We start from the raw sequence: 14,697 nt of genomic DNA, 5'->3' as shown, positions 1-14,697 counted from the left end.
GAAGGGAGGATGGCAGACATGGGTGGCAGTTGCAGGCGGTGTCATGATGAGAAAGGTGTTTTACATTGTTTTTTAAAGGTAGTATACAGATCATTGTACAGATGTTTGTACATGGTATCGCGTGATACGTCTACTCTTTTCACGAACGGAGGTCCCTGCCGCGTTACCTACTGCGACTTTTGACCCCCCTCGAACGCCTGCTGCCGCTCGCTCTTCTTGGGGAACTTGATGTCCGGGTTGTTGGCGACGGTAACCTCTTCCTCCTCGGCGGCCAGCTTCTCCTTGACCATCTGCTCGAGCTCGCGGCGCGACAGCTTGCGGCCTTCGGCGGCGGCCATCTCCTTGAGCTGCTGCATCAGCACGCGCGTCTTGCCCTTGTACGGCTCGCCGGGGTACGCCTTGCCGCTCTCCTGCCACTCCTTGTCGCTGACGACCTCGATGATGCGCACGTTGTGCTTGCCCTTGCGGATGATGAGCACGCGCCCGTCAATGAGGAACTTGGGCACGTCCTGGGGGTACCAGAGCTTGACGGGCGTCCAGTCGAGGTTTCCCGGGACGAGGCCGCGCATGTCCTTGCCCGGCGCCGCGGCGACGTAGGCGCCCTGGGCGCGGGCGATGCGGTGGCCCTCGCTGACGGACGACGCCAGGCCCGCAGCGTAGAGGATGCGCGCGATGCCCTGGTTGTAGATGAGGTTCTCGGGGAGCTGCATGTCCATCTTGGGGGCGTTGTTCAGGGTCGTGGGGCGGCCCTCGACGGCCTTGTAGGGGGCCAGGGGATCCTGTTCCGCCCCCGGAGTGCTGACGGCGCCAGCAATTTGCGCGGCGTTGCCGCCCTTGCTGTACATGAACTGGTGCTGCTGCTGCTCCCGGATGGCAACGTCGACGCCGTGAACCAGTGACAGGACCTCGAAGGCGAGGGTGTGCTGGGCAACCCTCTTGGGCGGGTCCTGGGCATGTTCGACCATCAACTTCTCAATGTTGGCAGTGGGCAGGAAAGTAAACAGCTTGAGCAGCTTCTCGACCTCGTTATCGGACCGTCTGGCGAAGTACCCGTACAGATCAAAGGCGCTGGTCATGAAGGGGTCGAGCCAGACGGCGTTACCTGCACTCTTGCCAAACTTGACGCCGGCGTTGTCCGTCAGGAGGGGCACGGTGAACCCGATGGGGTCGTCCTTCCAGGTCTCGGGCATTCTCATGTTGGGGTTCTCCTCCGAGGATCGGATCGTCTTGACGGCCTCGATGCCTGTCACGATGTTGCCGAACTGGTCCGAGCCTCCGATCTGCATCTGGACGCCCAATTTGGAGTACAGGTGCCAGAAGTCCCAACCTTGCATCAGTGGGTAGATGAACTCCGCGAGGGACATGCCGTCGCCTTTCTCCATCTTGTTCTTGACGCTGTTCGTACGGTCAGCGATGTAGCCGATGAATAGGGGGGGGTGTCCGAGGAAAACTCACGTATCGCGGCCGAGCATAGGCCCTATCCGCATGTAACGACCGAGCCTCTTCATGACGTCGTACAGCGGCAGGCCCTGCCACCACATGTTGTTGTTGACGAGATGCCTCTTGGCCGCCCAATCCGGCTCCGTGCCGTACTTGCGCCCGAGCGCCTCGACGTTGGCCCAAATCTTCTTTAGCTGGTAGTGGATCTTTGTGATGTTCATCGACACCTCGCTGTTCGCCATGACCTCGCGGGTCTTCAAACGGTCCGTCGGGTCGCCTATTCTGCCCGTTGCGCCGCCGACCAAGGACACGGCCGTGTAGCCGTGGAGGTACATCCAGAAAAGGGGCATGAAGGGGAGTAGGTGGCCGACGTGGAGGGACGCTGCTGTTGGATCGACTCCAACGTATGCACCTATTCGTTTGGTTCGCAGGAGTTCTTTTACTTGTGGTGTGCGTCTGTAGTAGTCGGGTCAGCAACTCTGCCTCGAGGGGCGACGGGGATGGCACTGCGAAGGCTCACCCTGCGACGTCCTTGATATAGCCTCGTTCCTCAAAGATGTCCCAAATGTTTTGAAGGTCTCCCTGCTCGATAGCCTCGGCGCGCTTCGCCCATTCCTCCTCTCCCGTCCGGCGCTTCTCCACGACCTTTTGCGATATCCATCTCGGCCGGTTCTGCTGCAATTGGATCACCGGGAGCCCGGCGCATCGTCTGCAAATGTTCCGCCGCAGCTCAGGGAGGCGGGACACCAACGTCGACGACATGGCGGGTTATCTGTGTGCCTTTGATGAAAGATCCTCAGCCGTATCAACACATTGAAAAGGAACGACTAAGAAGAAAAAGTCCAATGTTGGGGAACTCGGATGCTGAAGATCAACCCTGCACTCGACGCAGAATGACTGACACAACGCCCCCAGCCCAAAGCTGTCGCGCAAATGGACCCTCTCGAGCTCCAAAAATTTCCCTTATCGGATTCTCGATAAGACATGGCTCGCATCTATGTTGCGCCGATGACCGGCTGCTGCTCGATCGTAGAATCACGTGGAGAAGTCGGAACGCAGCCGGCCAATCACATCACTTCGAATGTCAGACACCCAAGTACCTTGCCCAGTTAGTCTGATACCCTCGGCTAAGTGGACATCATCGATTCCGGCACTTGGAACCTCTTCTCCAGCCCAAACCTCCAAGCAACGACTCCGACCCCTCTCCCGCGACTTACCTCCCAATTGAACCTGCCCCGCGAACCCCAGCGATCACCATGGCTTCGATTGTGCGACCCTCCCTGCTTCGGCAAACCGCCATGGCGGCCCGTATGGCCCAGGCCGCCCCGATCCGCTCCGCCTTTGTCAAGAACTCGACGAGAGCTGCGGCCTTCCACACCACAGCCAAGAGGGAACTGCTGCCCGTCGGACCTCGTACGTCTCTATCACAAAAGGGTTGAAACGAGCAATTGCTAACTTTGCCGTTACAGAGGTCATTGACGGTGGAGGTACGACAACACCATGAAAGCCCACGTCAAAAAGTGCGAACACGAACCTAACCCGTGATCTCTAGTCAACAAGCCTGCCCCCGTTCCTCCCCCGAGTCCCGCTCACGGCTCCTACCACTGGACCTTCGACCGCATCCTCGCTGCCGGCCTGGTCCCCGTCACCATCGCCCCCTTCGCCGCCGGCTCCCTCAACCCGACCACCGACGCCATCCTCTGCGCCATGATCCTCATCCACTCCCACACCGGCTTCCAGAACATCATCATCGACTACGTTCCTACCAAGCACTACCCCAAGTCGCGCAAGGCCACCATGTGGGGCCTGAACCTGGCCACCGCCCTCGTCGGCCTCGGCCTGTACGAGTTCGAGACCAGCGACGTTGGTGTTACGGAGGCCGTCGCGCGTCTCTGGAAAGCGTAAGGAGGAGAGGGATTGTTTCGTCGTCAGGGGGCGCTGGCACCTGGAAAGGCTGCTGTTCGAAGCAGTCCTTGGACCGTAGCCCACCACCAATGTGGGGTGGCGAAAGGGTGCAACGGGAGGGGTGCTTTGCTGAGGACCAGAGTTAATAAAGACGCTGGTATCGGCGTATTGTATGTGTGATTCAGGGGCGCCACGGTTTAGAATTGGAATGGCCAGTGTACAATCACCAGACTAGGTAAAATTGGATTCTTTGTCAACGAACTCGGCGTGGCACGCTTACTCTGGTCTTATCAGAGGCCTTTAACTGGAGGAGCTTGAGTTCAATTTCGTTAGAGTTCATTCAATTCCAAGCAACTTATCGTTGGATTTCAAGAGACTTTGTCCAGTCTCATGAGATATTTTATGTGAAATTCATCCACCATCCGATAAGCCGGTTTTTGGCGTTTAGAATACATTTCACTTATTTGGCTATTGCCTCTTCTTGCCATGGGACTAGTACGTCAAGCGGAACGATCGAGTAGGGTGGCTGAATACCACATTGGCCGTTGGGCTGAGTTTATATGGGGATTTATTATGAAGTCGTATTCTTGAACGTTGAAAAGCAAATTCATTTCGAGCTTCGTGACATGATATGAAATGAGGAACCATCAATCATTCTAAGCAAGCAACACCCAGCTTAGACTCCCATTGCACAGCCAACCATTGAGACTTTAGCACTAGTTTAATTCGACAAGGAGAAGCTGGTGATTTCGGAACCGCCCATGCGGTCCATCTCAGGGGTCGGCGGGGGAAGGTTCTCAATTTTGGTGTTGATCCAGCACGACGCATACATGTTCACGCGATCAATGCAGGCCCCGTCAATACGAGCGCCAACTCTCTTGGGAGAGAAGCCGTGCGCCTCGAAGACCTTGATGTACCACGGGCTCAGCGCCGATGAGCGAAGAAGCACTCGGCCGCCCATCTTGAGGGCGCGGTTGAGCTTCGTGATCTGCGCAGCGGCGGCCGGGGAGCCCGGGTCGAACCAGTCCATGCTGTCCATGATAACGGCGACGGTCAACGTGCCGGGGGTGATGCGGTTGATGACCTCGTCGATCTCGTCCGTGTGGATGCGCAGGCCATCAAAGGCGTTGGGGCGGGAAAGCTTGGCGTGAGCCTTCTCAGAGAGGTAGTCGGGATGGCAGCGCTTGGTGAAGTCGCCAGTCATGCAAACATGGTAGTACGGGTTGTTGACGGCAACATGAGTCTGCTCAGCGACAGGGTCGAGGGTGTCCACCATGTAACGCCAGATGGCGTGCGAACGGACCTTGCGAGCCGTCGGGGCTGGCCCCTTGACGGCCTCGCTCTCGGCGTGATCGTTCTCGATCATGGCAAGCTGGTTCTTGGGGACACCGAGAGCGGCCCAGAGGAAGCTCTCCTGGCTGACGACGAGTTTGCAAACAAGCTTTGAGAGCAGCGCAGGGCGAATCTTGTTGCGCCAGACCTCGCGCTGCTCGTTGAGGGTCTTGGTGGAGAGGAACTCCTTGACGGCGGCGCGGCAGCCAAAGATGCGAGAGATCCAGCGGAAGACGCGGATGGCATGACGGGAACCACCGGTGTCGTAGAGGCCATAGCCCTTGGAGTTGGAGAAGACGTGAACGTTCTTGAGCCAATACTGGAATGCGCGGCTGGAGAGGTGGGGAGAGAGCTTTGTGAGGAGCAGCGAGCGGAAGTCAGGGTGCTTACCCTCTCCAAACAGCTTCCAGAAATCCTCGTAGGGGAGGGCAGTGTAGGATGCAACCTTGAGCTCGAGGAGATGGTTCTGCGTGGGGTTCAAGTCGACCGCATGGATTCTGGCCGGGCTTTGCATGGCATAAGAGAGGATGTTGTCTCCGGCGCTGGTGATGGCCAGCACGACGTCGTCCGAGCCGAGCCTGAGGAGGCACTCGTCCACCTGCGAGTCTTCCCAAGTGAAGGCGTAGATGTACTCATCGTTGAACTGGGTGTGCTTCTGGAGCTGATCGTCGTAGTAGATGCGCCAGTGGTGGTTCTGGTAGAAGAACGAGGGCAGTGGCAGGTTCGCAGACAGGTTCTGAATCGCTGCCAAGAAGGCCTTGGAGCGGATCTCGGGCGCTGATTTCTCGATTGCACGAGTGAGGGCATCACCCTGGTTGGCAGGAAACAGGTAAGGAGATTCGGTGGCAAGCGCATCGATCTTCTCAATGATTTCGTGGGGCAGACTCGTAGAGGAGAACGGCTTCTTGTGGCAGCCGACCCAGACGTAGTATGGAATGCGACCAAGAGAATAGTTGCGGGCGTTGATGTTGAGAACCGTACCAAACTTGTACTCAAGGTAGTCCCGACGACTGGCCTCGAGACCTACGCGGTCCAGGTCGAACCATGCGCGCCAAAAAGTTCTCAAGAACCAGTTGACATGGCGTCCAACAAGTCCACCTGTGAAGTTGCGGAAGGAGAAGTCGGTCTTGGATTGAACGTAAAAGTCTACCACTCCCATCACACCATCAGGAGACAAGAGTGGAGTGAGCGACTCGATGACTGAGTAGTAATCAGGCTAACAGGACTCTGGTCAGCGACAGTCAGGTCGAATTGCCATCTGATACTTACAATCATGGACAAACTGTACGACATGGTGATGAGGTCCGCACGGCCGTGTTCGGCGCGCTTTTGAGAGAAGTAGCTCAGAACTGGCGAGCGGGGAGAAAGGCGGTTGCTCGGAAGATCATTTTCATAATCCTCGAGGCGGAACTTCCTTGCGTCCTCGCACACAACCTTGACATTATTCCAGCCAAGGCGTTGAAAGCGCTGTCGGGCAACTTCGCAGAGGGACGGAGAGAAGTCAACAAGGTATACGCTGGAGAAGAACTCGGGAACATTGACGAAGCTAGACATGGCCTCGATGTTCCAACCCGTTCCGCCACCAACCTTGATCATGTTAGCTGTGGTCGAAGGGCACGAGGACAAGGAGGCCAACTCACATCAACCCAGATCCGCTTGGCCTTGTCACCCTTCTTGGGTTCTTTGGCCTTCAGTTGTGCTGCGACAAGCGCGAGCATGTCCTCTCTGCCTTGCAGGAGGACCTTCCTGGTTGCATCATAGGCGCCGGCTTGCTTCTTGTAGAAGCTTTCAAGGGCATCCTGTTGGTTGCCCTTCTTGTCGCCACTGTGCGGCTTGATGAAGCAGGAGTAGAAGAAGAGCAGGAAAGACTTCAGGAGGCCAGGGGCCTCGCTTCCGTTTCTCTCCGCATCATCCTTGGAAAGGAGCTTGGAAAAGAGCAGGCCGCTGATGGCTACTGCGCTGAGTCCAGCAAACGTTGTTTTGAGGTCGAGTTCGAGGGGTAAAATGTTACCACCAAGAGAAGCCATGGTATTCTCTCATTGCTCTGGGCGCAGAGAAGGTGCGTTGAAGCGGTTCCGGTGCTTTTGCAGGTTGAATTGAGTACAAAGGGGGTGAGTACGAGGACGCAGAAAGGGGAGACCAGAAGGAAACCAGCGCAACGTGAGCAACACCACCAGTGATATATAGGCTTTCCGACTGCAACGACTGCGTTGTTTTCCGGGGTCACTCGACCCGAGATCTTGTAACGTCTACATGGTGTAGATGGCAGCGGCCCGCGTAGTATCGATGTATCGAATACGCAGACGGGCTGAGCAGAAAGTAAGGGGACGATAGATATGCTGTCATCGGATGGTAACCGCAATGCTTGAGGGTAGACGCGCAGTTGAGACAACCCTGGGCGGACCAGGACCCTGAAGAATAACCCCACCGAGACTGTGAGAGCAATTGGGCCAACCCCGCCAGGTCGTTATCGAGCTTTAGCGTGGGAGCGTGGGTGAGGTGAACACGGATTGCCCATGCCAGCCCATGTGGGCCAACTCGTGTCGACCAATGACCAGAGCACATGGGCGACCATCTGGTTGTCAACCGTTTGCGCTGGTAAATCGGGAGCGTATGGGCCAACGTGCCTTGCGCCAATCCTCTGTGAGCCTAAAGGCACGGGAAGCTGCGAGGCACACCAGGTTTCTTTCTTCCGAGCCCGTGGGGTACTGGGCATTGCTTGCGCGCACCGCAGGTGACCGCTGTTCTGATCTCAAGCTTCCCCCACGTCGAAGCTTCAGCGTGTGTATGAGAAGATATGCTACGTGAACGGTGTCTATGTAAACCGCGTCAACTGCACAAAGGATCGAACATCCCATGTCGCCAACGGTACTCGGGAGGTTGGCTGTTTTTAAAGGCCAAGTCAGCCACAAGGGGGGCTCGTACCTCCAGACTGGATGGAAGCAGCAAGGTCTCCAAGTGTGGCCGCCCGCTTCCCGGACTGGTATCGTAGTGTAGCTTCCCAGCGGACAGGTGGCAGCTCGTCCGTTTGAGCTAGACTGGGTCGTTGCTTGTTACCATGCAAGACGTAGCGCCGCACATCAGTGAATGCAGAGTGCAAGCTGTCCGGGGTCGGGTCGCTCAGGCATGATGCCAATGAGAGACGGGGCCTGGGGCACATGGCCCCCATTGACAGCACCACAAGAGCTCGATAGCATTAGACAGATTGCCATCTTCTGGAGGGAGCAATCTCTGGTGGATACCGTTGTAGACGATCGCCAAAAGCGCGTTGAGGTGGCCAGTTTCGCGGCTCCCCTCCTGGTTTCCCCTCCTGGCCTCTTCTCATTTGAGGCCCAGTCTATGGGCACAAGGAGAGAAGACGCGGCAGCCAAGTTTGGCCGGGAGTTGTATAGTCGACGACAGACAATGGGTATCCTGGGCAATTTCTGACTTTCCTGTCAGGAGGCAGCCTTTCTTTGTACACTCGCTCAAGAAGGATCGTCGTGTGCCATTCTCCCCGAAGGATCACTGCCAAGATGGGCGCCTGCCCGTGCATGAATTGGGAGTATCCAAGCATCGATTTGAAGGTAATGGAGCTTCGCGAGGTAATCACCTATAATTTAGGCCTTGTAATTGGATAGCCGGAACGTTTTCGGATATCCAGTTCAAAGGATAAATTCATCGTCGCCTGGTAAGACGGTTAAATGGTTGGATGAGGTGCGGGATAGAGTCGAAACTGAAGCAATGTGGCCGATTTCTGCGGACTCCAACAATCGCCAGCAGATTTTCGACACTGCATCACGCTGAAGACTGTTCAGAGATACGTACAGCAAGTAGTGCACATAGGGAATAACTAACAGGCTGATGAACACTACTAAATGTTAGACTTCGAGCAACTGTCCCTTGTGGACACACTTTCGTAGGGGCGGCATTGAACAATTAACGAAGCTATATATAAACATGGACGTGGTTGAATTACACTCCATCTTTCGCTGTTCTTTACTTGCTTCTGATCCCAACTTGGTCCTCCGGTTTCTTGTTATCGATGCGGTATGCCTTGCCTCGTACCACTGCCATAATATTACTTGTGCTTCAGCATCTACCATCGCTCACACGGGGGCGGTATTGTGGCTCATTGCCCATGTCAAGGGTAAATTTAATTCCGTAAGGTCTGCTGGCATACCGTAGACAAAGTACTAGGCCGGGTACTCATTTAGAGCCGGTGCAAAAGTGATACTGTTGTCGATGGCTCTGAACTATGGTCGAGTAGATTCGATGCCAACGCTGGATGCAAATGAAATGTTGGAAAGTTCCTTCTCTGTCTGGGTGACTTGAATGACGACTGGGCGGCATGAGCCTCCGTTCTGCTTTCGAAGTGAACGAGGATGGCTTTCCGGGTTGGCCCGTCGATTCGGCAGAAGACGGCGGTGGAGCCTTGCTCATCGGTGCTGATTACGGTCCGGGGCGGGGCACAAGGCGGACCATACTCGTAACCGTCTCCAAGTATCAATAGACCTTCGAGCTGTGCAAGAAACTTGCCCGAACCTTTGCTTTCGTTCAACATTGTACTGCCAATAGGTTTGCTTCCCCGTATGCTCCCCCAGGTCTACCTGATGGGCGTTGAGTTTAGCGGCGGCTTCCTCGTGGCTCATCTCGAAAAGCTCCTGGTAGGCGGTGACTGTCCCACCGTCGTTCTCTTGTTAATGTCTTGCGGCATCGCGTTGCTAGCAGCATTCTCGAGAAGTTGCAAAAACCCTGTTGTTACGAATCATGGTCTTCCAAAACCGGCGGATTCTCGTCGCTAGAATATCAACTATTCGTTTACAAATAACTGAGCAGTGAAAACTTGAGCAGCAATGAATGATAATTCACTGGGATGGGTCGCTTCCCATGAGCAGTGGATCACGCAGAACAACTAGCCCCAGCTCCTTGGAGGCGATGCAGGAAGAATTCTTGCAAGTAAGATTCCGCAGCCTAGGACGTAGAGTGATATTTCTTCGGTCCAGCAAGCAGTTTGCAAGAGCTTCTCGGCAGAGCCCCCATAATTCACAGCTCCAGTGCTGGCACTTGCAAGACCTCGTTCAGATAGCGGGAGAAGCCGAGCTGCACTGTTCATCTGGGGCAGCCAAAAGTCCACTGACTGGGCGCGGGCTTTGAAGTGCTAATTACCCTCTCTGTGGCAGCTGGAGTACCTTCCACACGTAATGTACATCCCCCAGACTGGCGCGGCGACCCCAGGGTGCGTGCAGCACAGGACAAGCTGGGGCGGTTCGACCCATACTTCCGCGACCAGCGACCAATCCAGTAAGCAGGTTTGGCGTGCAGGGCGGCGCGATGCCGACTGCCAGTTGACGCTCGACATCAAGTGTCCAACCTACAACCTGACATATCCCAATCCATCGCAGCCCTCGACAACGACGACACGCATGTTTCAATCTCATCAAGATACCGGTTACAACTGAAAACACGGACCACAGGCAGCTCGCGATGCCGCCCGCTGCGAGCCAAAAGGGCACCGGCAAGAAGGCCGGGCCCGGTGCTATGCGACAGCGGAGTCGCAACACGACTCCCAGCTCCGTCGTCCCGTCCGCCAGCTTGCCCCCCATCGAAGCCGTTGATACCGAGTATCTCGAGTTGCGCGTCGAGCAGTTTCGAAACCTCAATTATGACGACCTAGTCGACCAGAGCGCGTCCAACGCCGTCATGCCCGATTCCAAGAGCCTTGACGGCATGATCGCACGCCTCCAGCGTCTACAGGAAACCATCGACAGACGCAGCAACTTCTGCGATAGGGGCATGCGGATACTGGCCAGTACGCGCAAGCAATACATCAACGACGTCGAAGAGGGCACCGACGCCGCCGGAAAGGCCGAGGGGGATAGCAAGAAGACTAGCAAGACCAACAAGAAGAAGAGAAAGGCGGCTGATACCCTGGCACCGCCCCAGGAAGGGGGAATTGGTAGGTCACCACCAAGCTTTCTTCGGCCCTGTGCGGCTTAGTCTTATTTCACTTTTTTTTTTTCGTCTTGGATCGTTCGTGGGTCGTGGAAAGCTCCTCGGGAGCTCGCCTCGTCACCACGAGTAGTTCGTTGTATTCACCTTGCTTCGAGTACTGACCTTACCCGCTACCACAGAACGATCATCCCCGCTTAGGGAATCCACTAAACCACGAAAGCTTTCGCGCGACTCGGCCAGTTCTTCCCTGTCACCCGTCGCGCCTGCAACACCATCAGCAATGGAAGTCGACGAGAAGACTAAAAAAGAAGACAACGACGAGGATGAAGAGGAGAGCTCAGAAGACGAGGGCGCGCCGCCCAAAAAGGCGCAACCTGCTGCGCACACCTTCGGCGATGACCCATCCACCTTCCCTGACCCGACCGTCTACGAAATTCGCGAAACGCACCCTGGCATGTCCGATGAAGAGTTGAGGGAGATTTACTCGGTCGCCGTCTTCCCCAGGACCGACCTGGCCGATCTCATCGCTGGCGACCCTCCCGACAAGGACTTTAGCAGTGCCAAGCCCACAAATCAGATCAGCTTTTCGACCTTTTCGACATACATGGAACCGTACTTCCGCCCGTTTGCTGAGGAAGACCTGGCGTTCCTTCGAGAGCGTGGCGATCGCGTCACACCTTTCCACATGCCCAAGAGGGGTAAGAAGCATTATACCGAGATTTGGGCAGAAGAGGATGGCGCCATGGCTCTCGACAAACCCCAGAACGCCCGCGAACAATTGGCACCCAACCAACCCCGTGGTGCGATTGACAACATGGACGACGAGGTCGCTGAGACAGACAAGTTATCGGTCGGACCGTTACTGTCGCGCTTAATGCAAGCCATGCGGCCAGAGAACCGGCCCCAGGCGGACGAGGACAAGGGCGCCAACGGCGTCACCAACGGAGACACCGCCATGAACGGCGGAAGTGTGAATGGGGAGAATGGAGATGCACAACAGAGTTTCAGCGATGATAAGGCGCAGCCAGTCCCTCCTGCAGCGTTCATGCCGGAGTCGAACTCGGAGGCATGGAAGAAGGCTTCACACCCCAAGCTGGAGTACACACAAGTCGACGAGCGGATCAAGCAGGAACTGAGACACATCGGCTTCCTTCCTCAGGAAGGCAATTTCGAGAGCGAGTACGACGGCGCATTCGACGACGAAGTGGCAGCCAGGTTGCGTCTGCTGCAAGGTCGCTTGCGTGAACAGATGCTCATCAATGGCGCACGCAAGTCTCGGCTTACAGAACTCGTCAAGGAGCGTATGGCGCATCAAGAGTACCAGACGATTCTCGAGGACCTCGACACTCAGGTACAGGCTGCATACCTCAAGCGGACGCGCACAATGGGCAAGAGCAAGAAGAACAAGCGTCCTGGCGGGGCTGGAGGTGGCAGTCATGCTGTTGGCGGCGCGGCTGGTATGGCCAGACCGGGCATTGGCGACATGACCAAGACCCTAATGGAGCGTCGCAAGCGCTGGATCGACACGATAGGATCCGTTTTCGACGACGAGAGCTTGGGCAAGGTCCCACGCAGTTCGGATCCCGACTCTTCCATCTTTAGGGCAAACGTCATGTCGGACCTGATGAAGAGGGAAAAGTCACAATGGGACGAGGAAGTCGAGGAGGAGTGAGCAGCAGATGGTGTCCGAGAAAACGGGCGATTGTGATGTACGTTATGACTAGCACTGGCACGAGTCTTTTTGTTTTTGTTTTTTGGTTTGGTCTTTGGGTTCTGGAAGGTGGGCTTTTGGGGCGGCATTCGAATTGAGGCTCGGCTCGGCAGACGGCGTTGGGGACATGATAGACACTTGGTTGTCAATAGGCCTTAACCGTGAACTTGATAGGTGGTTAGGCCACCGCTAGGTTGTGTCAATGAAGAACCGAGATACCAATTTTTTTTTTGAAATACTTTTCTCCAGGGCCGCATATCAGCTCGCTCATGCATGATTTACTCTGGATTAGGGTGTGTCTTCTCAAAGGCCTGGGACAGTATAAGGCTCCGAGGCAACTGATAACTCTAAACAGCGCCGCGCTCCGGCCGCACAGCAACTTGGCCTCCATTTCATCAAAGACCTTCTACTGCGTGGTCGCATCAGCCTTCAGCTAACTTGAGCCAGTCGGCTCTCGCCGAGGGATTCCTTAATTTCACTTCACCGTACTGGCGGCCCCTGTCGCCCCCCAACCCGTCGTTGGCGTCCTTGATCATCTCATATTCATACCGTTCTCTTCAAAAACACCCTCAGTGAGAAGCATATCCATGGAAACCTCAAGGACATGTTTAGATGGTCTGGAATCGCCGTTATAAAGCGTATCGTTGCGAACGGCGACATCAACGACCGGCCCGCGCGAGCTGTCAGCGGGCGAAAGTATTACATACTGACCAACATACTCCGTATCTCGCCCAAGTTCAGCCTCTTCTCCTCCTCGAGCGCAAGAAGCTCTGATCTCCAGGACACTGAGAGCATATGCCTCGTTGTTATTGATTCGGTTCCCGCCAGCAATCTCGTGCCTGGTCGTCATATGAGGATGCTCTTGGTCGACGACAGAGTCCTTTGGAGGGCGGCGTGCCTGTTTTTCACATGCTCTAGCTTGCGTTGGTTTAGTATGTGCGACATGAGTTTATTCACACGTAGAACTGCCGACTGGTTCGCATGTATGCCGCTGGCATGTGTGACAGGTGCGGTACCTTCTTGAGTCGAGGTTTCCGCGGAGACGGCTCAGGTAGGGTTGTCTATAAAGAATCACCAATAACTGGCAGTGCGTCCTAGTAAGGTCTCAGTTCAACGCACTTTATAATACACAGGACTTTCATTCGCTTGGTTGTCTTTCGAACCAGAGAACGGCCATGAATCTTGTCGAGGAACAAGCGGTTATGAGAGTAAGTGGTGATGTTGACTGATGATATGTCGGCATCTACTTACGCGTGAGCAGTGTATGTAGAGCTATCACTTTGAAGCACAGCTAAACAGTAATGTTTTCCAGCACCTGTACCTAAACCTGTGCACTTTGGGCTCGATAGACGGGCGACAGGCCATTGTACACGGGGGATCAGTGTACGTCTGGGATCAAGCAGATCACTTTCCGAAGCGTGCGGGAACAGGGTTGTGCTGGGCTACGTGACTTGCCAATGCAACACCAGCATAAGCCTAAAGCCCATAGTGGTCTAGTCACGCCTTGAAAGACGTCTCTCTGGCAATAGGCTGACCTTGACGAAACGGAAATACGGCCTACGCCTCAATCATGTATATTCGCAGCACCTCCTAAGCAGCTCGGCTTGTTCAAAGACCGTTACAGAATGGGGGTTCTCCCAAGGGAACCAATGACTCTGTAACAGGGAGGCTTTACATGCTACTGCCACTTCGTGGTTACGGAATCGTCCAAAGATTTTCAACCGAACCCTTACCGTAAGCGACGAAGAAACACCACCTGGAGGACGCCCCGTCATGTTGAACTTGACCTTTTCACGCCGTTCTCCTCTAGTGTACAGGATAGGTTTCCCGGTGAAGTCTACTCAACAGCGCCGTTCTCCGTTCTGCTCAGTCTCGGTACTTTATAGAGCCACAACGGCCCCCATACTGATGTTAGCTTGGACTGGAATTGCCTTCGATGGTTAAGGGTCGCTACGCCGGCGTACGTTGTCAAATGTGGCCAACATCCTGCCATCCTTACTACTGCCTCGTCGGCTGACAGACACGGTTCAGGCTGATGGAAGGGCACAGCTACAAAATGAGCGGTTCCTGAATCATGGAGTTCGGCGTGAGCCGAGGAGGGGAAGAATGTCGACCACTGGGGCCGGGTGCTAACCATGTATCCCGGATGTTGGGGAAAGTACGGAGAAGCAGCCCCCAAGAGGGCTCTGCGGGCTCACCGCGGGCTCGGTGGGAACAGCACGGAATTGACAGATCGCTCTAGCTTATCGCCTAGATTGGACGTAATGCCTATTAGACAGACGAGAGGCTTGCATTGGTGGTTTGGCAGTCCCTGAGCTGCCTGGCTCAAGGACCTTCCCTGTGCGGGGTAGTCCAGGGCCAATCAAGCCTTTACC

The 14,697-nt window shown here is 55.5% G+C and overlaps 4 protein-coding genes across 4 annotated transcripts; 2 read left to right on the top strand and 2 right to left on the bottom strand.

Moving 5' to 3' along the window:
* Positions 1-167: 167 nt before the first annotated feature.
* Positions 168-2,202, bottom strand: ColSpa_03381 (tyrosine-protein phosphatase; the record flags this gene model as incomplete). Its single annotated transcript, XM_049269593.1, has 3 exons — positions 168-1,395; positions 1,456-1,896; positions 1,961-2,202. The coding sequence occupies 3 exons, from the start codon at positions 2,200-2,202 to the stop codon at positions 168-170; spliced, it is 1,911 nt and encodes a 636-aa protein (XP_049125550.1).
* A 494-nt stretch (positions 2,203-2,696) lies between these two features.
* ColSpa_03380 (succinate dehydrogenase [ubiquinone] iron-sulfur subunit, mitochondrial) lies at positions 2,697-3,345 on the top strand (the record flags this gene model as incomplete). Its single annotated transcript, XM_049269592.1, has 2 exons — positions 2,697-2,853; positions 2,993-3,345. The coding sequence occupies 2 exons, from the start codon at positions 2,697-2,699 to the stop codon at positions 3,343-3,345; spliced, it is 510 nt and encodes a 169-aa protein (XP_049125549.1).
* A 721-nt stretch (positions 3,346-4,066) lies between these two features.
* Positions 4,067-6,704, bottom strand: ColSpa_03379 (protein-L-isoaspartate O-methyltransferase; the record flags this gene model as incomplete). Its single annotated transcript, XM_049269591.1, has 3 exons — positions 4,067-5,893; positions 5,947-6,264; positions 6,318-6,704. The coding sequence occupies 3 exons, from the start codon at positions 6,702-6,704 to the stop codon at positions 4,067-4,069; spliced, it is 2,532 nt and encodes an 843-aa protein (XP_049125548.1).
* Positions 6,705-10,143: 3,439 nt separating this feature from the next.
* ColSpa_03378 (chromatin-remodeling complexes subunit NGG1) lies at positions 10,144-12,283 on the top strand (the record flags this gene model as incomplete). Its single annotated transcript, XM_049269590.1, has 2 exons — positions 10,144-10,615; positions 10,791-12,283. The coding sequence occupies 2 exons, from the start codon at positions 10,144-10,146 to the stop codon at positions 12,281-12,283; spliced, it is 1,965 nt and encodes a 654-aa protein (XP_049125547.1).
* Between the last annotated feature and the right edge of the window lie 2,414 nt (positions 12,284-14,697).

This window comes from Colletotrichum spaethianum (genome assembly GCF_022836535.1).
Source record: "Colletotrichum spaethianum MAFF 239500 DNA, contig06, whole genome shotgun sequence".
Taxonomy (NCBI): Eukaryota; Fungi; Ascomycota; class Sordariomycetes; order Glomerellales; family Glomerellaceae; genus Colletotrichum; species Colletotrichum spaethianum.
This window is presented reverse-complemented; position numbering and strand designations above follow the sequence as displayed.